Here is a 24,602-nt window from a genome sequence, read left to right on the forward strand (position 1 = left end):
TTAGGATTGGGGGAAAGAAAGCTGATCCTAGATCTGTACTTAAGGGAAACTTCACACTGGAGCCATGCAGATTCAGTCCCCGTCTCGGGGTAGTGTTTTAGGGGGGCGTTCTTTCAAACTCACTGCCTGGGGGTCAGATGGGGTTCAGGGCGATACCTGGAAGTCGTCCACGGAGGGTGCCGTGCGCTGGGCGGTGCGTCGGCGGTGCCACTGGTGCAGGGTGTCTCTGGCCTCGGAGCTGAGGACCCTGGCTGCCTGTTCCTCCTGGAAGTTCTTGATGAGAGCCATGGCCCCGTACGCACTGGTGAGGTAGTAGCCACCTGGGAGAGGGAAGGTTGGGGAGAAGGGGAGAGCAGGCAGGGAAGGAGGAGACCCAGGAAGAGAAATATAATACATGTTAATATGGGCATGCTGCAGTTTGACTGTGGTCGTGTTAATGTGTCAACGAGGCTATACGAGGTGGAAAATGACGTATACGGTCTGTATGTTGGTGAAGAATACATTCTGGTTTATACGTGAGTATATCGCGTTTCACTCCTACAGTGTGTTTGGGACTGAGAACAGGACACTGGACTAGAGGAAGTGCCCTTTGTAAGATAATCATCAGGAAGCCACTAACTAGAGGGACAATACCTTTTCCAAGGGAACCCACCCAAACCTTATGAACATTCCAATTCACATAGTCTTCCTGTGGAACACACTTGTTTCCTACCAAGCCTGCCTTCCAGTCTGGGCTTGAACTTGACCTGTAGTTGCCTTGCACGACCTGAGCTAACACATATGCATGGTTATGAACTTGATTTTGAGATAAATTGCCTGTTTATTGCAGAAAAAAATGATGTTAGGTAGAGTGCACCAAGATACTAGATTTAATTTATTATAGACCTGTCTAGATCTAATATTACTGTGAGTTAAAGGGAGGTAGGGCTGCGTTTTTACTGTGGTTTATGATACGGACACACAGGAGAACTGACCAGATTGTGTTGTCCTGACCCAAGTTCCTGAAGTTGGACTATGATTGGGCCGGGCATATCTATTGTCAGTCTGCCTCCTGTACTTGTGTGAAGGTGTGAAGGTGAAATCTGTCACCACAAAACCTTGCAAGACGGCCAGTTCACTGGGTCGCTTAGCAGCATGACACAACACAAGCTTGACTCATTCTGATAGATAAAGGTAGGAATAGATCAGTTGGAGGAGACAGACAGGTAGACCTCCCCTCTTCAATGATCAGTCCAGGTAAACGGTATACTGTGATATTGCATCCAGTGTCATTATGTGATGGGAGACCTACCCTCTCCATGTAGCAGTGTGGGATCCAGCAGCTCCATCATGTAGAGGATCTCAGTGTCCAGCTGAGGCATGTCACACTGGGCCAGGACATAGGTCAGCATCGGTAGGAAGTCATCTGCTCCGTACATCCTCCCTGAGAGAGAGAGACAGATTATTATTATTTTTATGTTAATATTGTACATCTCCAAAGTAAGCTTTGGCAATATGTACATTCTTACGTCATGCCAATAAAGCAAATTGAATTGAAGGGAATTGAGAGAGAGTGGAGAGAGTGGAGAGAGAGGAGAGAGAGAAGAGAGAGGAGAGAGAGCGACTAGCGAGAGCGAGAGAGGAGAGAGAGAGAGAGAAGAGAGATAGAGAGAAGAGAGAGAGTGTGACTAGTGAGAGCGAGAGAGAAGAGAGAGAGAAAGAGAGAGAGAGAGAGAGAGAGAGAGAGAGAGAGAGGAGAGCGCGAGAGAGAGAGGAGAGAGAGAAGAGAGAGAGAGGAGAGAGAGAGAAGAGAGAGAGAGGAGAGAGAAAGAAAAGAAGAGAGAAGAGAGAGAGAGAGAGAGAGAGAGAGAGAGAGAGAGAGAGAGAGAGAGAGTGAGAGTGAGAGTGAGAGAGAGAAGAGAGAGAGAGGAGAGAGAAAGAGAGAAGAGAGAGAGTGCGACTAGTGAGAGCGAGAGAGAAGAGAGAGGAGAGAGAGAAGAGAGAGAGAGGAGAGAGAGAGAAGAGAGAGAGAGAGAGAGAGTTAGAGTGAGAGAGAGAAGAGAGAGAGAGAAGAGAGAGAGGGGAGAGAAAGAAAAGAAGAGACGAGAGAGAGAGAGAGAGAGAGAGAGAGAGAGAGAGAGAGAGAGAGAGAGAGAGAGAGAGAGAGAGAAGAGAGAGAGAGAGAGAGAGAGAGAGAGAGAGGAGAGAGAAAGAAAAGAAGAGAGAGAGAGAGAGAGAGAGAGAGAGAGAGAGAGAGAGAGAGAGAGAGAGAGAGAGAGAGAGAGAGAGAGAGAGAGAGAGAGAGAGAGAGAGAGAGAGAGAGAGAGAGAGAGAGAGAGAGAGAGAGAGAGAGAGAGAGAGAGAGAGAGAGAAGAGAGAGAGAGAGAGAGAGAAAGAAAAGAAGAGACGAGAGAGAGAGAGAGAGAGAGAGAGTGAGAGTGAGAGAGAGAGAGAGAGAGAGAAGAGAGAGAGAGAAGAGAGAGAGAGAGAGAGAAAGAAAAGAAGAGACGAGAGAGAGAGAGAGAGAGAGAGAGAGAGAGAGAGAGAGAGAGAGAGAGAGAGAGAGAGAGAGAGAGAGGGGGGGGGGGGGGTGTGAGAGTGAGAGTGAGAGAGAGAGAGAGAAAGGCATGTCACAATGGGCCAGGACGTAGGCCAGTATGGGCAGGAAGTCATCCTCCCTGTACATCCACCCTGAGAGAGAGTTACACCGCGGGGAAAGGCAAGGTGAGCTATAGGAAAGGTGTGGTCAGATGAAAACACACACATGAACACACAAAGACACACACTCAGAAGCATGCAGATAAAACAGGGTTAGGGGTCAATTGAATTTCAATATCATTTAAAAAATATTTTTATCAAACAGAAGAATTAAGAAAAAGTGCTTTTTAGATTCCTTCCTGAATTTACTGAATATAATGGAATTGATCCCAATCTTGTGTAATACACAACCAGGTACACTATAGACATATATGTGGAACTCATCCACACTCTCTGCACAGGCACCCTCTCTCCCAAAACATATCCTCCCCCCAATCCCACCTACCTGAGTTATCCTGCATGATGGTGTAGATGAGTTTACACACTCGGAGCAGCAGCGACACCTTCTTATCCGGGGAGTACATCTTCCTCATGTTGTGGAACTTGTGGCGGATCTTCTCGATGGCCATGGGGTCAGGGGGCACGGCCCCGTCCACACCCAGGTCCTGGGGCCTCCGGGTCTTAGCCAGGGCCAGGTTCTCCCTCAGCTGCTGCCAGCCTCCACTGCTCACCTAGGAGGAGAGGAAGGAGAAGGTTATGAGCATAGAGGTTTAGCTATAAGAAGTGACAAAGCCCCAATGCTTAAATGGGAGAGGAGAGAGAGGAAGGGCAAGGTTATGGTTATAGATATATAATTACTAGACAAACAAGGTTATGAATCGTCATCATGGTCATGATCGCCATCTATTAATGACATTTCTATGATCATTGTTCCTTCTATTTATTCTATTTCCATCATAGAAATGTAATTACCAGAAGGGGAGAAAACCTCTCAGACCTGTGGTTATGGTGACATCAACTTCAGGATTCTCCTTAGTGTAAACACTGTATATAAAATATATCCTGTTTAAAAGACATGAGCTCCTTGACTAACGTTCTACTAACTTTCCGAATCATCTATGATTCTATCAGGTGCTGCAATGGAAGACAAAAGCTCACCTGGAAGTCGTGCAGGGCCACTTCCACTACGCCCTTCAGCGGCTTCAACACACATTTGTGCATGGCCTTCTCCAGGACAGAGTCTAGAGATAAAACACACAGACACGTTGGGGGTTAGCGGCTGCTTCCCCACACTGGCTTGGCCCATATTGAGTCGTCAATAGAGTTCAATAAATCTAAACTGGATCAAGACACACTGCTGTGTGCAGGGCTTTCTTCGTCCTTTTTTGGAATTTCGATCAATGTTTCACACAATTAGGAGGATGTGGTAACACTCTCCATTACATAAGAGCTTCACATTTCAAACTTTTAAAGGGGGTAAATCTCATGCAACTGCAAACGCTTTTCCGCAATAAAACGGTAAACTTAAACGCTGTAAAAAGTCATGCCGTAAAATAAATACCATCCATAACCATTAAAAACCTCAACTGACCCAGATGCAATAGCATTTTACTGTACAACGGTGCGTACGCTGTGATGAGCTACTTCCACTGCCTCGCCCTAAAACATAACCCAGCCATAACCATAGCTGAACCTGCACTAACGGACATCACCTCAAGATCCCCAGGAGAATAATTGATACATCCTTGAACACAAAGTTCACAGGTTGATAAAACAATAGGCCACATCCATTACGTTCTATTATTTTTCATCTGACCTCAAACTGTATAAAATCAGGGTCAGCGAAGCGGTGCAACCTGTTTTCAAGCAAATAACTGTTTCTCAGTCATTGCTGCTGATTAACTAGCGGTGACAGAGCCCATGAACCGTAGCCGGCAGCTGGGTACTGAACCGTAGTTTTGCATTGGTTAACGCCACTGTATCATGCAAAAGGACTTCATCCAAATTAATCTAGTGGCCTTATTGTGTGGAAAACCTGAGAGTAGCAGAAGTCAAGAAAAGAGGACTGCTTTATGGTGTTTGACATGAGCAATGCTGGGTTTTCCAGGAAAACAGGAAAACAGGAAAACAGAGCTGGGAGAAAGAAAGAGAGAAAGAGAGAGAGAGAGAGATGTACAGAGAGCTTGAGAGAGAGAGAGGTACAGAGAGCTTGAGAGAGAGAGAGAGGTACAGAGAGCTTGAGAGAGAGAGAGAGAGAGGTACAGAGAGCTTGAGAGAGAGAGAGAGAGGTACAGAGAGCTTGAGAGAGGTACAGAGGGAGAGAGAGAGAGAGGTACAGAGAGCTTGAGAGAGAGAGGTACAGAGGGAGAGAGAGAGGTACAGAGGGAGAGAGAGAGGTACAGAGAGCTTGAGAGAGAGAGAGGTACAGAGAGCTTGAGAGAGAGAGGTACAGAGAGCTTGAGAGAGAGAGGTACAGAGAGCTTGAGAGAGAGAGAGAGAGGTACAGAGGGAGAGAGAGAGAGAGGTACAGAGAGCTTGAGAGAGAGAGAGAGAGGTACAGAGAGCTTGAGAGAGAGAGGGGTACAGAGGGAGAGAGAGAGAGGTACAGAGGGAGAGAGAGAGAGAGAGGTACAGAGGGAGAGAGAGAGAGGTACAGAGGGAGAGAGAGAGAGGGGTACAGAGGGAGAGAGAGAGAGAGAGAGAGAGAGGTACAGAGGGAGAGAGAGAGAGAGAGGTACAGAGGGAGAGAGAGAGAGAGGGGTACAGAGGGAGAGAGAGAGGTACAGAGGGAGAGAGAGAGAGAGAGGTACAGAGGGAGAGAGAGATAGAGAGAGAGGTACAGAGGGAGAGAGAGAGAGGTACAGAGGGAGAGAGAGAGAGAGGTACAGAGAGCTTGAGAGAGAGAGGGGTACAGAGAGCTTGAGAGAGAGAGAGGTACAGAGAGCTTGAGAGAGAGAGGTACAGAGGGAGAGAGAGAGAGAGGTACAGAGAGCTTGAGAGAGAGAGGTACAGAGGGAGAGAGAGAGAGAGGTACAGAGGAGAGAGAGAGAGGTACAGAGGGAGAGAGCGAGTGAGAGGTACAGAGAGCTTGAGAGAGAGAGGTACAGAGGGAGAGAGAGAGAGAGGTACAGAGAGCTTGAGAGAGAGAGGTACAGAGAGCTTGAGAGAGAGAGGTACAGAGGGAGAGAGAGAGAGGTACAGAGAGCTTGAGAGAGAGAGAGAGAGAGGTACAGAGAGCTTGAGAGAGAGAGAGGTACGGAGAGCTTGAGAGAGAGGGAGGTACAGAGAGCTTGAGAGAGAGAGAGAGAGAGAGGTACAGAGAGCTTGAGAGAGAGAGAGAGAGAGGTACAGAGGGAGAGAGAGAGGTACAGAGAGCTTGAGAGAGAGAGGTACGGAGAGCTTGAGAGAGAGAGAGGTACAGAGGGAGAGAGAGAGAGAGGTACAGAGGGAGAGAGAGAGAGAGAGGTACAGAGGGAGAGAGAGAGAGAGGTACAGAGGGAGAGAGAGAGAGAGAGAGGTACAGAGGGAGAGAGAGAGAGAGAGGTACAGAGGGAGAGAGAGAGGTACAGAGAGCTTGAGAGAGAGAGCGGTACAGAGGGAGAGAGAGAGAGAGAGGTACAGAGGGAGAGAGAGAGGTACAGAGGGAGAGAGAGAGGTACAGAGAGCTTGAGAGAGAGAGAGAGGTACAGAGGGAGAGAGAGAGAGAGAGGGGTACAGAGAGCTTGAGAGAGAGAGAGAGGTACAGAGAGCTTGAGAGAGAGAGAGGTACGGAGAGCTTGAGAGAGAGGGAGGTACAGAGAGCTTGAGAGAGAGAGAGAGAGAGGTACAGAGAGGTTGAGAGAGAGAGAGAGAGAGAGAGGTACAGAGGGAGAGAGAGAGAGAGGTACAGAGGGAGAGAGAGAGAGAGGTACAGAGAGCTTGAGAGAGAGAGAGGTACGGAAAGCTTGAGAGAGAGAGAGGTACAGAGGGAGAGAGAGAGAGAGGTACAGAGGGAGAGAGAGAGGTACAGAGGGAGCGAGAGAGAGAGAGAGAGAGGTACAGAGGGAGAGAGAGAGAGAGAGGTACAGAGGGAGAGAGAGAGAGAGGTACAGAGGGAGAGAGAGAGGTACAGAGAGCTTGAGAGAGAGAGAGAGAGAGGTACAGAGAGCTTGAGAGAGAGAGAGGTACGGAGAGCTTGAGAGAGAGGGAGGTACAGAGAGCTTGAGAGAGAGAGAGAGAGGTACAGAGAGCTTGAGAGAGAGAGAGAGAGAGAGAGGTACAGAGAGCTTGAGAGAGAGAGAGGTACGGAGAGCTTGAGAGAGAGGGAGGTACAGAGAGCTTGAGAGAGAGAGAGAGAGGTACAGAGAGCTTGAGAGAGAGAGAGAGGTACAGAGGGAGAGAGAGAGGTACAGAGAGCTTGAGAGAGAGAGAGGTACGGAGAGCTTGAGAGAGAGAGAGGTACAGAGGGAGAGAGAGAGAGAGGTACAGAGGGAGAGAGAGAGAGAGAGGTACAGAGGGAGAGAGAGAGAGAGAGGTACAGAGGGAGAGAGAGAGAGAGGTACAGAGGGAGAGAGAGAGAGAGGTACAGAGGGAGAGAGAGAGAGAGAGGTACAGAGGGAGAGAGAGAGAGAGAGGTACAGAGGGAGAGAGAGAGGTACAGAGAGCTTGAGAGAGAGAGCGGTACAGAGGGAGAGAGAGAGAGAGAGGTACAGAGGGAGAGAGAGAGGTACAGAGGGAGAGAGAGAGGTACAGAGAGCTTGAGAGAGAGAGAGAGAGGTACAGAGGGAGAGAGAGAGAGAGAGGTACAGAGGGAGAGAGAGAGGTACAGAGGGAGAGAGAGAGAGAGAGAGGGGTACAGAGAGCTTGAGAGAGAGAGAGAGGTACAGAGAGCTTGAGAGAGAGAGGTACGGAGAGCTTGAGAGAGAGGGAGGTACAGAGAGCTTGAGAGAGAGAGAGAGAGGTACAGAGAGGTTGAGAGAGAGAGAGAGAGAGAGAGGTACAGAGGGAGAGAGAGAGAGAGGTACAGCGAGCTTGAGAGAGAGAGAGGTACGGAAAGCTTGAGAGAGAGAGAGGTACAGAGGGAGAGAGAGAGGTACAGAGGGAGAGAGAGAGAGAGGTACAGAGGGAGAGAGAGAGAGAGAGGTACAGAGGGAGAGAGAGAGGTACAGAGAGCTTGAGAGAGAGAGCGGTACAGAGGGAGAGAGAGAGAGAGAGGTACAGAGGGAGAGAGAGAGGTACAGAGGGAGAGAGAGAGGTACAGAGAGCTTGAGAGAGAGAGAGAGAGGTACAGAGGGAGAGAGAGAGAGAGAGGTACAGAGGGAGAGAGAGAGGTACAGAGGGAGCGAGAGAGAGAGAGAGAGAGGTACAGAGGGAGAGAGAGAGAGAGAGGTACAGAGGGAGAGAGAGAGAGAGGTACAGAGGGAGAGAGAGAGGTACAGAGAGCTTGAGAGAGAGAGAGAGGTACAGAGGGAGAGAGAGAGAGAGAGGTACAGAGGGAGAGAGAGAGGTACAGAGGGAGAGAGAGAGGTACAGAGAGCTTGAGAGAGAGAGGTACAGAGGGAGAGAGAGAGAGAGAGGTACAGAGGGAGAGAGAGAGAGAGAGAGGTACAGAGAGCTTGAGAGAGAGAGAGGTACAGAGGGAGAGAGAGAGGTACAGAGAGAGAGAGGTACAGAGAGCTTGAGAGAGAGAGGTACAGAGGGAGAGAGAGAGGTACAGAGAGAGAGAGAGGTACAGAGACCTTGAGAGAGAGAGAGGTACAGAGGGAGAGAGAGAGAGAGAGGTACAGAGGGAGAGAGAGAGAGGGGTACAGAGGGGGAGAGAGAGGTACAGAGGGAGAGAGAGAGGTACAGAGAGCTTGAGAGAGAGAGGTACAGAGGGAGAGAGAGAGGTACAGCGAGCTTGAGAGAGAGAGAGGTACAGAGGGAGAGAGAGGGGGGGTGTACAGAGAGAGAGAGAGAGAGAGAGAGAGGGTGTACAGAGAGAGAGAAAAAGAAAGATAAAAAGAGGGAGGTTTGGGGAAGTGTAAGGTTAGAAAACTCCCCACTCCCTGCAGACTACACAGCACTATATTCCTATATGTAAATGAGCCAGTTTAGCAAAGCAATGTCAACCAAGGTAAAAACTGTGTAGCGTCTTACTGTCGCCTACGACTAATAAAATAAATATGATTCTGAATAGATGGAGAGGTAGGTAGATTATTAACATGGACTCGAGAGCTGGATAAACACACAATGGTTAGTAGTTCATACACATGAAGTAAACACACACACACACACACACACGTCCCTCTACACTTCCTTACTGCTGGTTTCCTCTCAGGACCTTGACTCCTTGGTATGTTGGGCAATGTTTGTTATGTTGCTATACCTCCTCTGTAAAGCCTTGGGCTACACTGTAAGTCTTGGGCAACAATGGGCTCCACTCCTTAGAAGACAGGGTTCCAAAAGGGTGCTTTGTGGAGAGATAGGGTTCTACCAAGAACCAGTTTGATCAGAAGAACCCTTTTTGTTGACAAGGGTCCTTTGTAAGCCAAATGGTTCTACCTACAACCTTGAACATCCTACATTGTTTTTGGAAGAGAGGGTTCTTTGATGTTTCTTTGGAAGGCAAGAAGGGTTCTACATAGAACCAGGCGTCCTTCATCACTGTTAGGGGACCTCTTCACACTGAAGAATGTGTCTAGTTTTTTTATGATTAGCTTTTGTTGTTGAGTATAATAAGGCGTATACTATTGTGTATATGAATATGTGGTCTATTGTGTTTACTGTATTTTGATGTGTATTGTGGTGCTACACAGGGCTCATCTGGAAAAGATACCTTGGTCTCAGCATTGACTTAAAGGTCAAATGAAAGATGAAAACAAATGTAAAAAATATAATAATCTACTATTTCCCAGCATGCTCTATTGCAGGGAGATTTCCAGAATTGTTTGTTTTACTGTAATATCTGTGTTTTGGGTGATACATTTTGTGCTACACAAAGATAAATAACATACAGTTATTTTTAAACATCCAATCTGTTGGATTTATTGCACCCGATACTGAGATGGATGTTCCATTTTAAATGAATGAGGTAGTCTCAGTATTCAATCTTCCCTACCCTATCAGTCATTCTGAATGCAGGTTGCAGGTGATTAAACATTCCACTTGTTGGATATCCTAACTCTGTCTGGATTCCAATAGGAATTACACATCACTTTGCAAGCCAGCATAATGTGACTTACAGGCCTGATGTGGCCTGTAAACCAGGAGATTCTTAACACCACTGTGTTACGGTATAACTAGGCCCTCAAAGAAAGGCCAACGGCCTGTCGTTTCCAATAGGAGCAAATGAAGCATAGTGTGCAGAACAAACAAGGAGGTGGGCAGAGCCAAGCATGAGGTAGTGAGATCCTATTGGCTCATTCTAGCATGTATTTGCATATTTCTGTTAGGGAACACCAACTCCGTGAAGTGCGTGTGTGCAATAACTCAATTCACCCTTAAACTCCTCCTAAACAACAACATATTTTACAACTTTAGCAAAAGATAAAGTCTCTAAAACGCAGTCCACTATGCTTGTTCCAGATTCTAGTTTTGGAAACTGTATGGAGGTCATATGGCCAAAATCCATCTCGCTCAATATTCTCCCTCTGCCGGGCACTGGGTTTCCTCTGATCACCATATCTTGTACTGAGTGGAAACGCCAAGCGGATGCTTCACATTTATGCATCCGGTGAAATATCTGACTCACTGTTCTATTTGTGGAAAGGCCTTATGATATACACTACCGTTCAAAGGTTTGGGGTCAGCCGATACAATGAATCATACCATGACTGTACTCATAGGTCACCTACACTACCATTCAAAAGTTTGGGGTCACTTAGAAATGTCCTTGTTTTTCAAAGAAAAATACTTTTTTTTTGTCCATTAAAATAACATCAAATTGATCAGTAATACAGTGTAGACATTGTTAATGTTGTAAATTACTATTGTAGCTGGAAACCCATTATCAGCAACCATCACTCCTGTGTTCCGATGGCACGTTGTGTTAGCTAATCCAAGTTTATAATTTTAAAAGGTTAATTGATCATTAGAAAACCTTTTGCAATTATGTTAGCACAGCTGAAAACTGTTGTTCTGATTAAAGAAGCAATACAACTGGCCTTCTTTAGACTAGTTGAGTATCTGGAGCATCAGCACTTGTGGATTCGATTACAGGCTCAAAATGGCTGGAAACAAATAACTTTATTCTGAAACTTGTCAGTCTAGTCTTGTTCTGAGAAATGGAAGTCTATTCCATGTGAGAAATTGCCAAGAAACTGAAGATCTGGTACAATGCTGTGTACTACTCCCTTCACAGAACAGCACAAACTGTCTCTAGAGTTAGGGTTAGGTTCAGTTTTAGGGTAAGGGGTTTTGAAAGGGAATACATTTTTTGGTCCCACACTTGGATAGTAAAACCAACGTGTGTGTGTGTGTGTGTGTGTGTGTGTGTATCTGTGTGTGTTGACAGTCCTCTGGTTCCCTTTATAAACATACACATGGTTACTCTACCTCCATGCTCACTCTTTAACTCAATTACCAGTAAAACTATACATTTTTATCCCCCCTCCTTACCTCAATTACTAGTAAATCGATACAGTTTGGGCTTTTAAATGGCATTACGACGACCTACACCCATTTCTCCCTAATGCATCTTATACATACAGTATACAGTCTACACTGACATCGTATGTCAACAGTGAGGAGAGCACAGTCCAAGCTTCACTTCTCTATTCCTGAAAGCCTACAGGCTTTTACCATTACGTCAGTCTGTCTGTCTATACAGGAATCACCTTTGTGTTACTAGTCGAGACTAAACCTCGTAAACATTGTATCTGGTGGCAAACAAGGAACATCCTAGCCTATGTTACTGTCCTTTGGGTCGCAGAATGCTACTGTGCCTGGTTTAGTAAATGTATGCATAGGCCTATCGAGATCATTGGTAGTCTTTTATTGTTGTGTTTATTACCATGCATACTTCTAAGTTGAAAGAGAGAGAGTCACTTGCTTTGGCAATGTTAACACGTTTCCCATGCCAATAAAGCCCCTTGAATTGAATTGAATTAAGAGACAGAGAGAGAGAGAGAGAGAGAGAGAGAGAGAGAGAGAGAGAGAGAGAGAGAGAGAGAGAGAGAGAGAGAGAGAGAGAGAGAGAGAGAGAGAGAGAGAGAGAGAGAGAGAGAAAGAGAGAGGTCAGCTACCACTCCAACAACCACTTCTTCTCTGAACAATGCTTGGCTGTTGTTGTTTACAAAGAACAAGGGAAAAGAGACGAGTGTAAAATTATGGCTACATAATCATGCAAATACGTATTCAGCCCAAACTCAATGAAAATCCTATTTGACAACATTGGCTAAGTCAGCCTCCATCACAATTTCACTGTCAAACATTAGCACTTGCTTGCTTCAGGTCCATGTCGTCAAAATGAGGACTACGTATTGCAGCCTCCTCTAACTAGAGGCCTATTTTCTGTCACTAGTAAGTCACACCATATTTGGTCCCACATTAAAAGAATCACTTGACATTTAGGGATTTTGGTTGGGAGATAATTGTCATTTTTGCCATTCCAATTGAACCACGAAAGAAGCTTGGCATTTGGCACAACTGTGTGAATTTGTGCCAAGCTGGAGAGGCCAGGAATAACTGACTGTAGGGAAGGGAGGGTACACTGGCATCTCACTGGCATCTCCGTAACCCAACACTGGTTTCTATAACCAGTCTGTCTTAACATGGACTAATAGGGAGTGCTTCAAATAGTTGGGCTAATTTTCATCATGTACATAGACTAAGTCTTGACAGTTTATCACTGTAAATATGTTGTAAGTGGATTAGGTCACTGTGAAACTAGTTTTTAGGTATTACTTCCCTATTAGAGCTGAAGTGCTCGGAGAGAGAGCCAACATAAGTGGGATATGAGAAACACCCACAACCACACAGTCATACAGACATCCATGTGAAGTACATATGTATCTACCCACACACCAGCTTCCTTGTAGTCTGAGGCCATAAAGACCCCCCCCCCCCACCCCATACACAATCCACACACACAAACTCACCTATCTGATCCTCGGGTATGAGGGATTCGATGGGCGGGTCCAGTTCGGAGCTCTGCGTCAGGTAGGCCTTCATCTGGGTCATGAACTGTCTGAGGGTCTGCAGGAGGTCTAAGCCTGACGTATGACACCCCTTATTCTCCTGTACAAAACTGATATAATCCTGAACCAGGCATCCGAAGTAGGAACTCTTGTCCCTGGAGAGCTCCGCTATCCTCCTCACGGCTCGCCTTTCTGGGGTCATGAACGTGCTGAAGACTCCAGAAACTTTCCGGAAGCTCAGCGCAACTTTGACCCCGACTCCGACCCCTCTCCGGTGGGCTTTGAAGGGAGGACGGAGGCCCTGGTCCAGGTCGTTCTCCAGGCTGACGCCGTAGTCTTCCTCTTCTTCGTCACAGAGGTCTTCGTCGTCGCTGCTGTCCTTGTTGTTGCCAAGGTGATGCCGTAATCTGAGAGGGGGGCTGGCGGGGAGGGAGAGGGGACGCTGGGAGTAGTCCAGAGAATCTGAGGAAGAGGTGGAGATGGACATGTCGCTCAGCCTCCCCTCTTGTCCCTCTCGCCTGGGGGTCTTACCCGGAGGGCTGGGAGGGCTACCAGCACCATTTCCCACTATGGAGGGAGTGGGTATGGCCGGTGTCTGGCAAGGGGGAAGCTTGGCACGGGACAGAGCCTTGGCGATAGTTTCGTCATCAAGAGCGATGTGGCACCGGTGGGCGTCGATGTCAGGTTTATTGGGGCGTCGGGGAGGAGGGTGCTGAGGGTGTTGGTGGGGCACAGGGATGGCGGCGCTGCTTGTCATCTTTTTGGAATGGCTGCTGTGCCTGGCACCCATGGGAGGGCGAGGGGTGGGGCGAAGGTTCTGATTGTATGAAGGTTGCAGTGGTTGCCTGGTGACAACAATGGCTGCGGGCGTTTCGGGCATGCTGCTCTTGGGCTTCTGGGGTAGAGAGGTGGGGGGAGGGGGAGCTTGGCGGCGCTGGGAGAGGGAACGGGGGGCGGGAATAAGCGGGAATGGGGAGGCGGGGGCCGAGGTGGACGTGACTTCCTGGTCACGTTGGGGTCCGTGACAGGGGCTGAAGACTTCCCACCGGTAGTTCCTGGGCTGGGGGTGGAGTGTGTGACGTAGGGGGAAGGAGAGGAGGAAGAGGATTGAGGGTCTTCCTCAAGCCGCCGGTGTGTCTGGAGGAAGAGGGGGTTGACGAAGCAAAGAGCCCCGTTGGACTGGCTTCTCTCCAGGCGAGAGGAGGAGGAGGAAGGGGGACGAGCTGGAGGAACGCTGTTGTGGCAAGTCGCACTCTGTTTCTCTTGTGTCCTCTCTGCACCCTGGATGTCACCGTCTCTGTCAGGGCGCTGTGGTGGAGGGCGAGAGGGAGTGGTTGTCCTTCGCAGGCTGCCTAGAGCAGAGTGCCAGAATCCTAACAGGAGAAAAGAGATTAGGAATCATTAACAGAGTCCAAACACTGTATACATTGAAAAACCTCCAATAGCTGCCTAACCACAACCTGACCCAATAACACTCAAAATCATGATAACCATTCAAAGAAACATACAAACACCTTCACACCTTCATGCACAGACACATACCCTCATACACAGACACATACATACCCTCATACACAGACACATACCCTCATACACAGACACTTACATACCCTCATACACAGACACATACATACCCTCATACACAGACACTTACATACCCTCATACACAGACACTTACATACCCTCATACACAGACACTTACATACCATCATACACAGACATACATACCCTCATACACAGACACATACATACCCTGATAAACAGACACATACATACCCTGATAAACAGACACATACATACCCTGATAAACAGACACATACATACCCTGATAAACAGACACATACATACCCTCATACACAGACATACATACCCTCATACACAGACACATACATACCCTCATACACAGACACTTACATACCCTCATACACAGACATACATACCCTCATACACAGACACTTACATACCATCATACACAGACACATACATACCCTCATACACAGACACATACATACCCTCATACACAGACACATACATACCCTCATACACAGACACTTACATACCATCATACACAGACACATACATACCCTCATACACAGACACATACATACCCTCATACACAGACACATACATACCCTCATACACAGACACATACATACCCTCATACACAGACACTTACATACCCTCATACACAGACATACATACCCTCATACACAGACACTTACATACCCTCATACACAGACACTTACATACCCTCATACACAGACACTTACATACCCTCATACACAGACACTTACATACCCTCATACACAGACATACATACCCTCATACACAGACACTTACATACCATCATACACAGACACTTACATACCCTCATACACAGACACTTACATACCCTCATACACAGACATACATACCCTCATACACAGACACTTACATACCATCATACACAGACATACATACCCTCATACACAGACACATACATACCCTGATAAACAGACACATACATACCCTGAAAAACAGACACTTACATACCATCATACACAGACATACATACCCTCATACACAGACACATACATACCCTCATACACAGACACATACATACCCTCATACACAGACACTTACATACCCTCATACACAGACACTTACATACCCTCATACACAGACACATACATACCCTCATACACAGACACTTACATACCCTCATACACAGACATGCATACCCTCATACACAGACACGTACATACCATCATACACAGACATACATACCCTCATACACAGACACTTACATACCCTCATACACAGACACATACATACCCTCATACACAGACACTTACATACCCTCCTACACAGACATGCATACCCTCATACACAGACACGTACATACCATCATACACAGACATACATACCCTCATACACAGACACATACATACCCTCATACACAGACATACCCTCATACACAGACACTTACATACCCTCATACACATACACTTACATACCCTCATACACAGACACTTACATACCCTCATACAGACACATACATACCCTCATAAACAGACACATACATACCCTCATACACAGACATGCATACCCTCATACACAGAAACCTACAAACCGCCTAGCCCTAACCTTGACCCAAACAAAATGCATAAACACCCACAGGAACGACCATCAACACCCCTTTCCCACTTACTTTATCCTCCTGTTCACTGACACATCCACAATATAGTGCCAGTAGCACTGTAGTTAGGCAGTCAACCTTTTTATATCCCTCTCTTTCTTTCTCTCTGTTCCTCTGTGATCCTACGCTCTTCTGAGGCAGCGGAGAATGTGGTGAGCTCAGCCCTTCATCGCCCAGCACTGATTCAAGAATGCTGTCCTGACAGACACACACCCAGAGAGACAGAGAGACGGAGAGGGAGTCACACATGCAAATTCCACAGGGGTGGTGGGAGGAGTCTACACACTGGACAGGCCTACTGTAGTGTATAGGCCCTCCTCTTTCCTGATCGCCCTCCACCTCCCTTCTCTTTGACCGAGTTTCCTGCTGCAATGCAGGACATTGGTTTCCGTTACGATCGTCTCTTCTGTTTTTTCACTTGTATCCACTGAATCAGTCTATTGTTTGCTGGCACTTGGTACACAAGTCTCTGAGCGAACTCATCCAGACAAACAATCACAGACTAAGAAATACTTTACAGAATAATGGCATTCATGTAATAGAATCTACAGACTGTTATAAATGATTCCATAAGTTACTTTAGAGGACTGCGAAGCACGTTCTGTTACGCATTGAATTCCACACACACACACCCTCTGCACAGCAACACATCTGGGATGGTAGAGAGCGACGGAGCTGTCGGGCACCGCTTCAAAGGTCTCGTCATACCTCTCTAGTCTAGGGACGGAAACAACTCGGTGGTATTGATGAAATGCCCACTTGAGAAACATGACCTCTGGAGCTAGACTGAGACAGGCAAACTCTCCATGCTCTTTACCCCACCCAGAGTGCACTCATCCTGGGCTGGGTTTAGCAGTGACCCCACAGGGAATAGCCTGGATGGATCTCCTGCAGAGAGCTTTACTGATAGTTCAAAGGACATTTCTTCCTCCACTACTTTCTGAGTCGAGGACAGACTCTGTACCCAGAGCTAAATTGTGTGCCATTAATGTATTCATAACCTTCCGTAATGGAGTATACTGCAACAAGGTGTGTATGTAGTGAGTGAACAAACTCAATTCAGTAGTGGGAACCATGTCCGCTATTCCCTTCATGACCTCGTAGTTAGTATGAATAATTCATGAACTACGTTGAAATGACTTAGCCGAGCCAAAGTCTGCTGCCCTTGGAAAAACCTTTGATAAAATCTTGGTGCCGCAAAACAATATCCTTTTTGCCCCCTGAGAGAGAAAATACCCATTATGCATTTCTGTACAGGATTTACTGCAGTGTTTGAGCTAAACTGGTGACACACTGGTGTGGGTTTACATCTCCATGGAAATGTGGCACCAGAAAAGTAATATTTGAGATGCTTCAAGATGATACTCTCTCTCTCTCTCTCTCTCTCTCTCTCTCTCTCTCTCTCTCTCTCTCTCTCTCTCTCTCTCTCTCTCTCTCTCTCTCTCTCTCTCTCTCTCTCTCTCTCTCTCTCTCTCTCTCTCTCTCTCTCTCTCTCTCTCTCTCTCTCTCTCTCTCTCTCTCTCTCTCTCTCTCTCTCTCTCTCTCTCTCTCTCTCTCTCTCTCTCTCTCTCTCTCTGTCTCTCTCTCTCTCTCTGTGTGTGTGTGTGTGTGTGTGTGTGTGTGTGTGTGTGTGTGTGTGTGTGTGTGTGTGGAAGTGTAACATGCATACACGAGGGGTCAGAGTAAGCCTGTGTGTATAATACTCCAGTCACCACACCCTCCTCCCCAGCCCTGAGTTATGCAGCCTGCCTGGAGGAAACTGACTCACACACTGGAGTTTCAACAGAAGGAAACTAAGAATATCATGACAGAGTGACTAACTAAACCTGCCATGAAACCAGATCACACCGGTCAGCATGAGTTAACTAACATATAAAACTAATAGGCGGTAGCCGCAGCACCTGTACACATAGAAATGTCACTGTGGAATGAGGTGCTTTTTTTTAACGTTATGCTTGTATCTACTCAAGGAGACACAGCCCATATGGATTCCTTCTATATCAATTTACTATCGGATAATTCATTGGCTTCACTTTTGGGGACATTCTCCACTTTTCAACATCATATTGATTATCTCCAGGGCCAGGTTTAAAGGGGTTTAAAGGGATAGTTTAGTCTGGGACTTCCCCAGAGTCAGATGAACTCGTGGATTCCATTTTTATGTCTCTTAGCAATTGCTAACTAGAATTAGCGCAATGCCTGGAAATCTATGGGAACAGCATGCTAGCTGTTTTAGTAGACTTCCAGTCATTGTGCTAACGCTAGTTAGCATTGGCTTGCGAAACTACCTCTAACTTCCTTGATACCGGACGCAGATACATATAAATGGTATCCACAAGTTCATCTGACTCTGGGGAAGTAGATAAATGGCCTCATTGCCAGAATCCCAAACTATCCCTTTAAGCAGAGAAGAAAATAGAGTTGATCACATTCTACCCATCTATTACTGTAGTACCTGCTCCTAGTCGGGCCACCTCCTCCAGGTCTTTCTGAGTCTTGGAGGCTGCAATGGCTTCTGGGAGATTCAGGGTGAAGGGAAGGACGTCCCTGAAAAGAGAAGAGAGAGAATGATCCAACTATGTCTATAATGTCCAACAGATATTCAGGAGACTCCGAGAGGGGACTTTCCCAGTCTGTATCTCCTCCTGCTAGCTGGACCTGTGTTCTGTCCTCAGGGTGGGTGATGTCACAGGGTGGTAGAAGGGGTTTGTCAAAGCAAACACAACAGCCTGAACACCAGAGCGACCGGTGCAGAGAGGAAGAGAGGAAGAGAGTGACATCACTGTGCTGTTACTGTCAACTCAATGCCAACTAACAGAGCCTTGAGGCCTCAGCTGGTGAATCTCTTCACTGGCAATCACAATATGCTGACTAAAACATTCCTTTTACTGTCAAATTGAATATGCAAGTTATTGAGGATATTTTCCCTACTAGGTCCCTTGTTATTAATGAACTTTAACTCAGGCCTGAAGTTTTTTCCTAGTCACGTCAAGTGAATATGAAAAACTCCTGCCGCTAATGATAGTAAAGTATATCATTGTATTCTGTATTCTTCCCAGATTGAAACTGTGTTGTGCTGTGTTGGGCATTACTGGATATTACTGGGTATTACTGGACATTACTGGGTATTACTGGACATTACTGGACATTACTGGCACAGTGGTACTACGTTCCTTTCATCTACTTCCCTGGCCACAAAGGTTTTACGTCATTCCACTTATGGGGTATTGTTGTATGTTTACTAGAAGTTGGACATTACTGACGTTACAGTTGTTTAATGTTTCGGTTTCTATTTCTCAGTTGAAACAAAGTTCTGACGTGTCTTTCGCTCTGAGCTGTTTGTCTGCCCAGCTGGCATGGAGCTGGTCTAAAACCAGAAGTGAGAAGAGGGCAGTTGTCACGTTCTGACCCTAGTTCCTTTATTCAAATCAAATCAAATCAAATTTTATTTGTCACATACACATGGTTAGCAGATGTTAATGCGAGTGTAGCGAAATGCTTGTGCTTCTAGTTCCGACAATGCAGTGATAACCAACAAGTAATCTAACTAACAATTCCAAAACTACTGTCTTATACACAGTGTAAGGGGATAAGGTATATGTACATAAGGATATATGAATGAGTGATGGTACAGAGCAGCATACAGTAGATGGTATCGAGTACAGTATATACATATGAGATGAGTATGTAGACAAAGTAAACAAAGTGGCATAGTTAAAGTGGCTAGTGATACATGTATTACATAAGGATGCAGTCGATGATGTAGAGTACAGTATATACATATGCATATGAGATGAATAATGTAGGGTAAGTAACATCATATAAGGTAGCATTGTTTAAAGTGGCTAGTGATATATTTACATCATTTCCCATCAATTCCCATTACTAAAGTGGCTGGAGTTGGGTCAGTGTCAATGACAGTGTGTTGGCAGCAGCCACTCAATGTTAGTGGTGGCTGTTTAACAGTCTGATGGCCTTGAGATAGAAGCTGTTTTTCAGTCTCTCGGTCCCAGCTTTGATGCACCTGTACTGACCTCGCCTTCTGGACGATAGCGGGGTGAACAGGCAGTGGTTCGGGTGGTTGATGTCCTTGATGATCTTTATGGCCTTCCTGTAACATCGGGTGGTGTAGGTGTCCTGGAGGGCAGGTAGTTTACCCCCGGTGATACGTTGTGCAGACCTCACTAGAGCCTTATGGAGAGCCTTACGGTTGAGGGCGGAGCAGTTGCCGTACCAGGCGGTGATACAGCCCGCCAGGATGCTCTCGGTTGTGCATCTGTAGAAGTTTGTGAGTGCTTTTGGTGACAAGCCGAATTTCTTCAGCCTCCTGAGGTTGAAGAGGCACTGCTGCGCCTTCTTCACGACGCTGTCAGTGTGAGTGGACCAATTCAGTTTGTCTGTGATGTGTATGCCGAGGAACTTAAAACTTGCTACCCTCTCCACTACTGTTCCATCGATGTGGATAGGGGGGTGTTCCCTCTGCTGTTTCCTGAAGTCCACAATCATCTCCTTAGTTTTGTTGACGTTGAGTGTGAGGTTATTTTCCTGACACCACACTCCGAGGGCCCTCACCTCCTCCCTGTAGGCCGTCTCATTGTTGTTGGTAATCAAGCCTACCACTGTTGTGTCGTCCGCAAACTTGATGATTGAGTTGGAGGCGTGCGTGGCCACGCAGTCGTGGGTGAACAGGGAGTACAGGAGAGGGCTCAGAACGCACCCTTGTGGGGCCCCCGTGTTGAGGATCAGCGGGGAGATGTTGTTGCCTACCCTCACCACCTGGGGGCGGCCCGTCAGGAAGTCCAGTACCCAGTTGCACAGGGCGGGGTCGAGACCCAGGGTCTCAAGCTTGATGACGAGCTTGGAGGGTACTATGGTGTTGAATGCCGAGCTGTAGTCGATGAACAGCATTCTCACATAGGTATTCTTCTTGTCCAGGTGGGCTAGGGCAGTGTGCAGTGTGGTTGAGATTGCATTGTCTGTGGACCTATTTGGGCGGTAAGCAAATTGGAGTGGGTCTAGGGTCTCAGGTAGGGTGGAGGTGATATGGTCCTTGACTAGTCTCTCAAAGCACTTCATGATGACGGAAGTGAGTGCTACGGGGCGGTAGTCGTTTAGCTCAGTTACCTTAGCTTTCTTGGGAACAGGAACAATGGTGGCCCTCTTGAAGCATGTGGGAACAGCAGACTGGTATAGGGATTGATTGAATATGTCCGTAAACACACCGGCCAGCTGGTCTGCGCATGCTCTGAGGGCGCGGCTGGGGATGCCGTCTGGGCCTGCAGCCTTGCGAGGGTTAACACGTTTAAATGTCTTACTCACCTCGGCTGCAGTGAAGAAGAGACCGCATGTTTTCGTTGCAGGCCGTGTCAGTGGCACTGTATTGTCCTCAAAGCGGGCAAAAAAGTTATTTAGTCTGCCTGGGAGCAAGACATCCTGGTCCGTGACTGGGCTGGGTTTCTTCTTGTAGTCCGTGATTGACTGTAGACCCTGCCACATGCCTCTTGTGTCTGAGCCATTGAATTGAGATTCCACTTTGTCTCTGTACTGACGCTTAGCTTGTTTAATAGCCTTGCGGAGGGAATAGCTGCATTGTTTATATTCGGACATGTTACCAGACACCTTGCCCTGATTAAAAGCAGTGGTTCGTGCTTTCAGTTTCACGCGAATGCTGCCATCAATCCACGGTTTCTGGTTTGGGAATGTTTTTATCGTTGCTATGGGAACGACATCTTCGACGCACGTTCTAATGAACTCGCACACCGAATCAGCGTATTCGTCAATATTTTCATCTGACGCAATACGAAACATGTCCCAGTCCACGTGATGGAAGCAGTCTTGGAGTGTAGAGTCAGCTTGGTCTGACCAGCGTTGGACAGACCTCAGCGTGGGAGCCTCTTGTTTTAGCTTCTGCCTGTAGGCAGGGATCAGCAAAATGGAGTCGTGGTCAGCTTTTCCGAAAGGGGGCGGGGCAGGGCCTTATATGCATCGCGGAAGTTAGAGTAACAATGATCCAAGGTTTTACCACCCCTGGTTGCACAATCGATATGCTGATAAAATTTAGGGAGTCTTGTTTTCAGATTAGCTTTGTTAAAATCCCCAGCTACAATGAATGCAGCCTCCGGATAAATGGTTTCCAGTTTGCAAAGAGTTAAATAAAGTTAGTTCAGAGCCATCGATGTGTCTGCTTGGGGGGGATATATACGGCTGTGATTATAATCGAAGAGAATTCTCTTGGAAGATAATGTGGTCTACATTTGATTGTGAGGAATTCTAAATCAGGTGAACAGAAGGATTTGAGTTCCTGTATGTTTCCTTCATCACACCATGTCCCGTTAGTCATGAGGCATACGCCCCCGCCACTCTTCTTACCAGAGAGATGTTTGTTTCTGTCCGCGCGATGCGTGGAGAAACCCGTTGGCTGCACCGCATCGGATAGCGTCTTCCCAGTAAGCCATGTTTCCGTGAAGCAGAGAACGTTGCAGTCTCTGATGTCCCTCTGGAATGCCACCCTTGCTCGGATTTCGTCAACCTTGTTGTCAAGAGACTGGACATTGGCAAGAAGAATGCTGGGGAGTGGTGCGCGATGTGCCCTTTTTCGGAGTCTGACCAGAACACCGCCTCGTTTCCCTCTTTTTCGGAGTCGTTTCCTTGGGTCGCTGCATGCGATCCATTCCGTTGTCCTGTTTGTAAGGCAGAACACAGGATCCGCGTCGTGGAAAACATATTCTTGGTCGTACTGATGGTGAGTTGACGCTGATCTTATATTCAGTAGTTCTTCTCGACTGTATGTAATGAAACCTAAGATGACCTGGGGTACTAATGTAAGAAATAACACGTAAAAAAAAACAAAAAACTGCATAGTTTCCTAGGAACGCGAAGCGAGGCGGCCATCTCAGTCGGCGCCGGAAGTAACTACTATTTTGTCTTTGTGTTAGTATGGTCAGGGCGTGAGTTGTGTTGGGCAGTCTATGTTCGTTTTCTAGGTTGTGTTTATGTGTTTGGCCTGGTATGGTTCTAAATCAGAGGCAGGTGTCGTTCGTTGTCTCTGATTGAGAATCATATTTAGGTAGCCTTTTCCCACCTGTGTTTTGTGGGTGAATATTTTCCATTTCAGTGTTTGCACCATTCGGGACTGTTTCGGTTTTCATTTTGATTCTCTTGTTCTTTTTGTATTTTGTAGTCATTCTCATTAAAATACATTATGGATACGTACCACGCTGCGCATTGGTCCGATCTCTCCTACTCCTCCTCACATGGTACCCGATAGTAAATCTACAGGTTATGATCTTATGGACAATTTTTTACTTCGCAATGCTGCTCTCCAGACTGCAGCCCCACTGAAATACATATTTAATTGGTCACTGGAAAAAGGGATGATTGCAAATGTATGGAAGCATTCTAAATTGTGTCCTATTCCAAAAGACAGTAAGGAACCCATTACTCCTGCCAATTGTCAACCAATTAGTCTACTCCCTTCACTCAATAAGATATTGGAGGGTATTGTGGGTAGACAAATATGGGAGAAAGAATGATCTGATTACAGCCAATCAGCATGCTTATCGCAAAAACCATTCCACTACCACTGCATTGGTTGACATGACTGACCAGTCATGTTATGGATAATAGCAGGTTTGTGGGTGTACTATTTTTAGAGTTTAGTGCAGCATTTCATTTAGTGGATCATGAAATAACTTTGACAAAATGAATGCATTATGGTTTTAAGGAGGTAGCATTGAATTGGGTATAGTCATATCTAACTGACAGGAAACAGTCCATCTATATCAATGGTTCACTTTCTTCCCCCCCAGGCTTGAAACTGTGGAATACCGCAGGGCAGCTGCCTCGGGCCACTTCTTTATTTAATATCTACCAATGACCTTCCTTATGCCTTATCTGAAACTCAAGCTACTATATTTGCAGATGATACTACAATGTATACAGTAAGACAATCGGTTCAACAGGTACAGCCAGCTTTACAAGGAGATTTGGAGATTATCGGGGAGTGGGTTTGCCGGAACAAACTTGTTTTCAACACCAAGAAAACCAAAGTTATGTTGGTCTGTTCCACTAGGAAAAGGGAGTACAAACTGAGGAAGTGGCAGAAACCAAACTACTGGGAGTGCAGCTAGACAACTGCATATCAGGGTCATCTCAAATAACTCATCTATCTAAAAAAAAAAAAAAACAGCACGCATGATCAGAAGGACCAGGAAAGATTATTATTATTTTTTTGTGTGTTTTTTGTTGTTGTTGAATTTTACCCCTTTTTCTCCCCAATTTAGTGGTATCCAATTGTTTAGTAGCTACTATCTTGTCTCATCGCTACAACTCCCGTATGGGAAGAGACGAAGGTTGAAGGTCATGTGTCCTCCGATACACAACCCAACCAAGCAGCATTGCTTCTTAACACAGTGCGCATCCAACCCGGAAGCCAGCCGCACCAATGTGTCGGAGGAAACACCGGTTAGCGCGCACTGCGCCCGGCCCGCCACGGGAGTCGCTGGTGCGCGATGAGACAAGAATATCCCTACCGGCCAAGCCCTCCCTAACCCGGTCAATGCTAGGCCAATTGTGCGTCGCCCTACGGACCTCCCGGTCGCGGCCGGTTACAACAGAGCCTGGGCGCGAACCCAGAGTCTCTGGTAGTACAGCGCCGTTAACCACTGCGCCACCCGGGAGGCCCCTCAGGAAAGATTCTTAAGCAAACAACACAAGCATTAATTGAGAGTCAGGTGAACTACTGTTATGTGGTCTGGGGAAATGCATTAGCAAGTGAAATTAGGAGGCTGCAGATTGCACAGAACAAAGCA

At 46.7% G+C, this 24,602-nt stretch overlaps 1 protein-coding gene across 1 annotated transcript in view; it reads right to left on the reverse strand.

Annotated features, from left to right (window-relative positions):
- LOC124002496 (ras and Rab interactor 2-like) overlaps positions 1-24,602 on the reverse strand; it is a 196,353-nt gene that overhangs the window by 4,341 nt on the left and 167,410 nt on the right. The window contains 7 exon segments of the mRNA XM_046309928.1: positions 157-320; positions 1,292-1,423; positions 3,023-3,248; positions 3,676-3,758; positions 12,576-13,452; positions 13,455-13,987; positions 18,248-18,339. Coding sequence (XP_046165884.1) covers positions 157-320; positions 1,292-1,423; positions 3,023-3,248; positions 3,676-3,758; positions 12,576-13,452; positions 13,455-13,987; positions 18,248-18,339 — 2,107 coding nt within the window.

The sequence above is a fragment of the Oncorhynchus gorbuscha genome, linkage group LG18, assembly GCF_021184085.1.
Source record: "Oncorhynchus gorbuscha isolate QuinsamMale2020 ecotype Even-year linkage group LG18, OgorEven_v1.0, whole genome shotgun sequence".
NCBI lineage: Eukaryota > Metazoa > Chordata > Actinopteri > Salmoniformes > Salmonidae > Oncorhynchus > Oncorhynchus gorbuscha.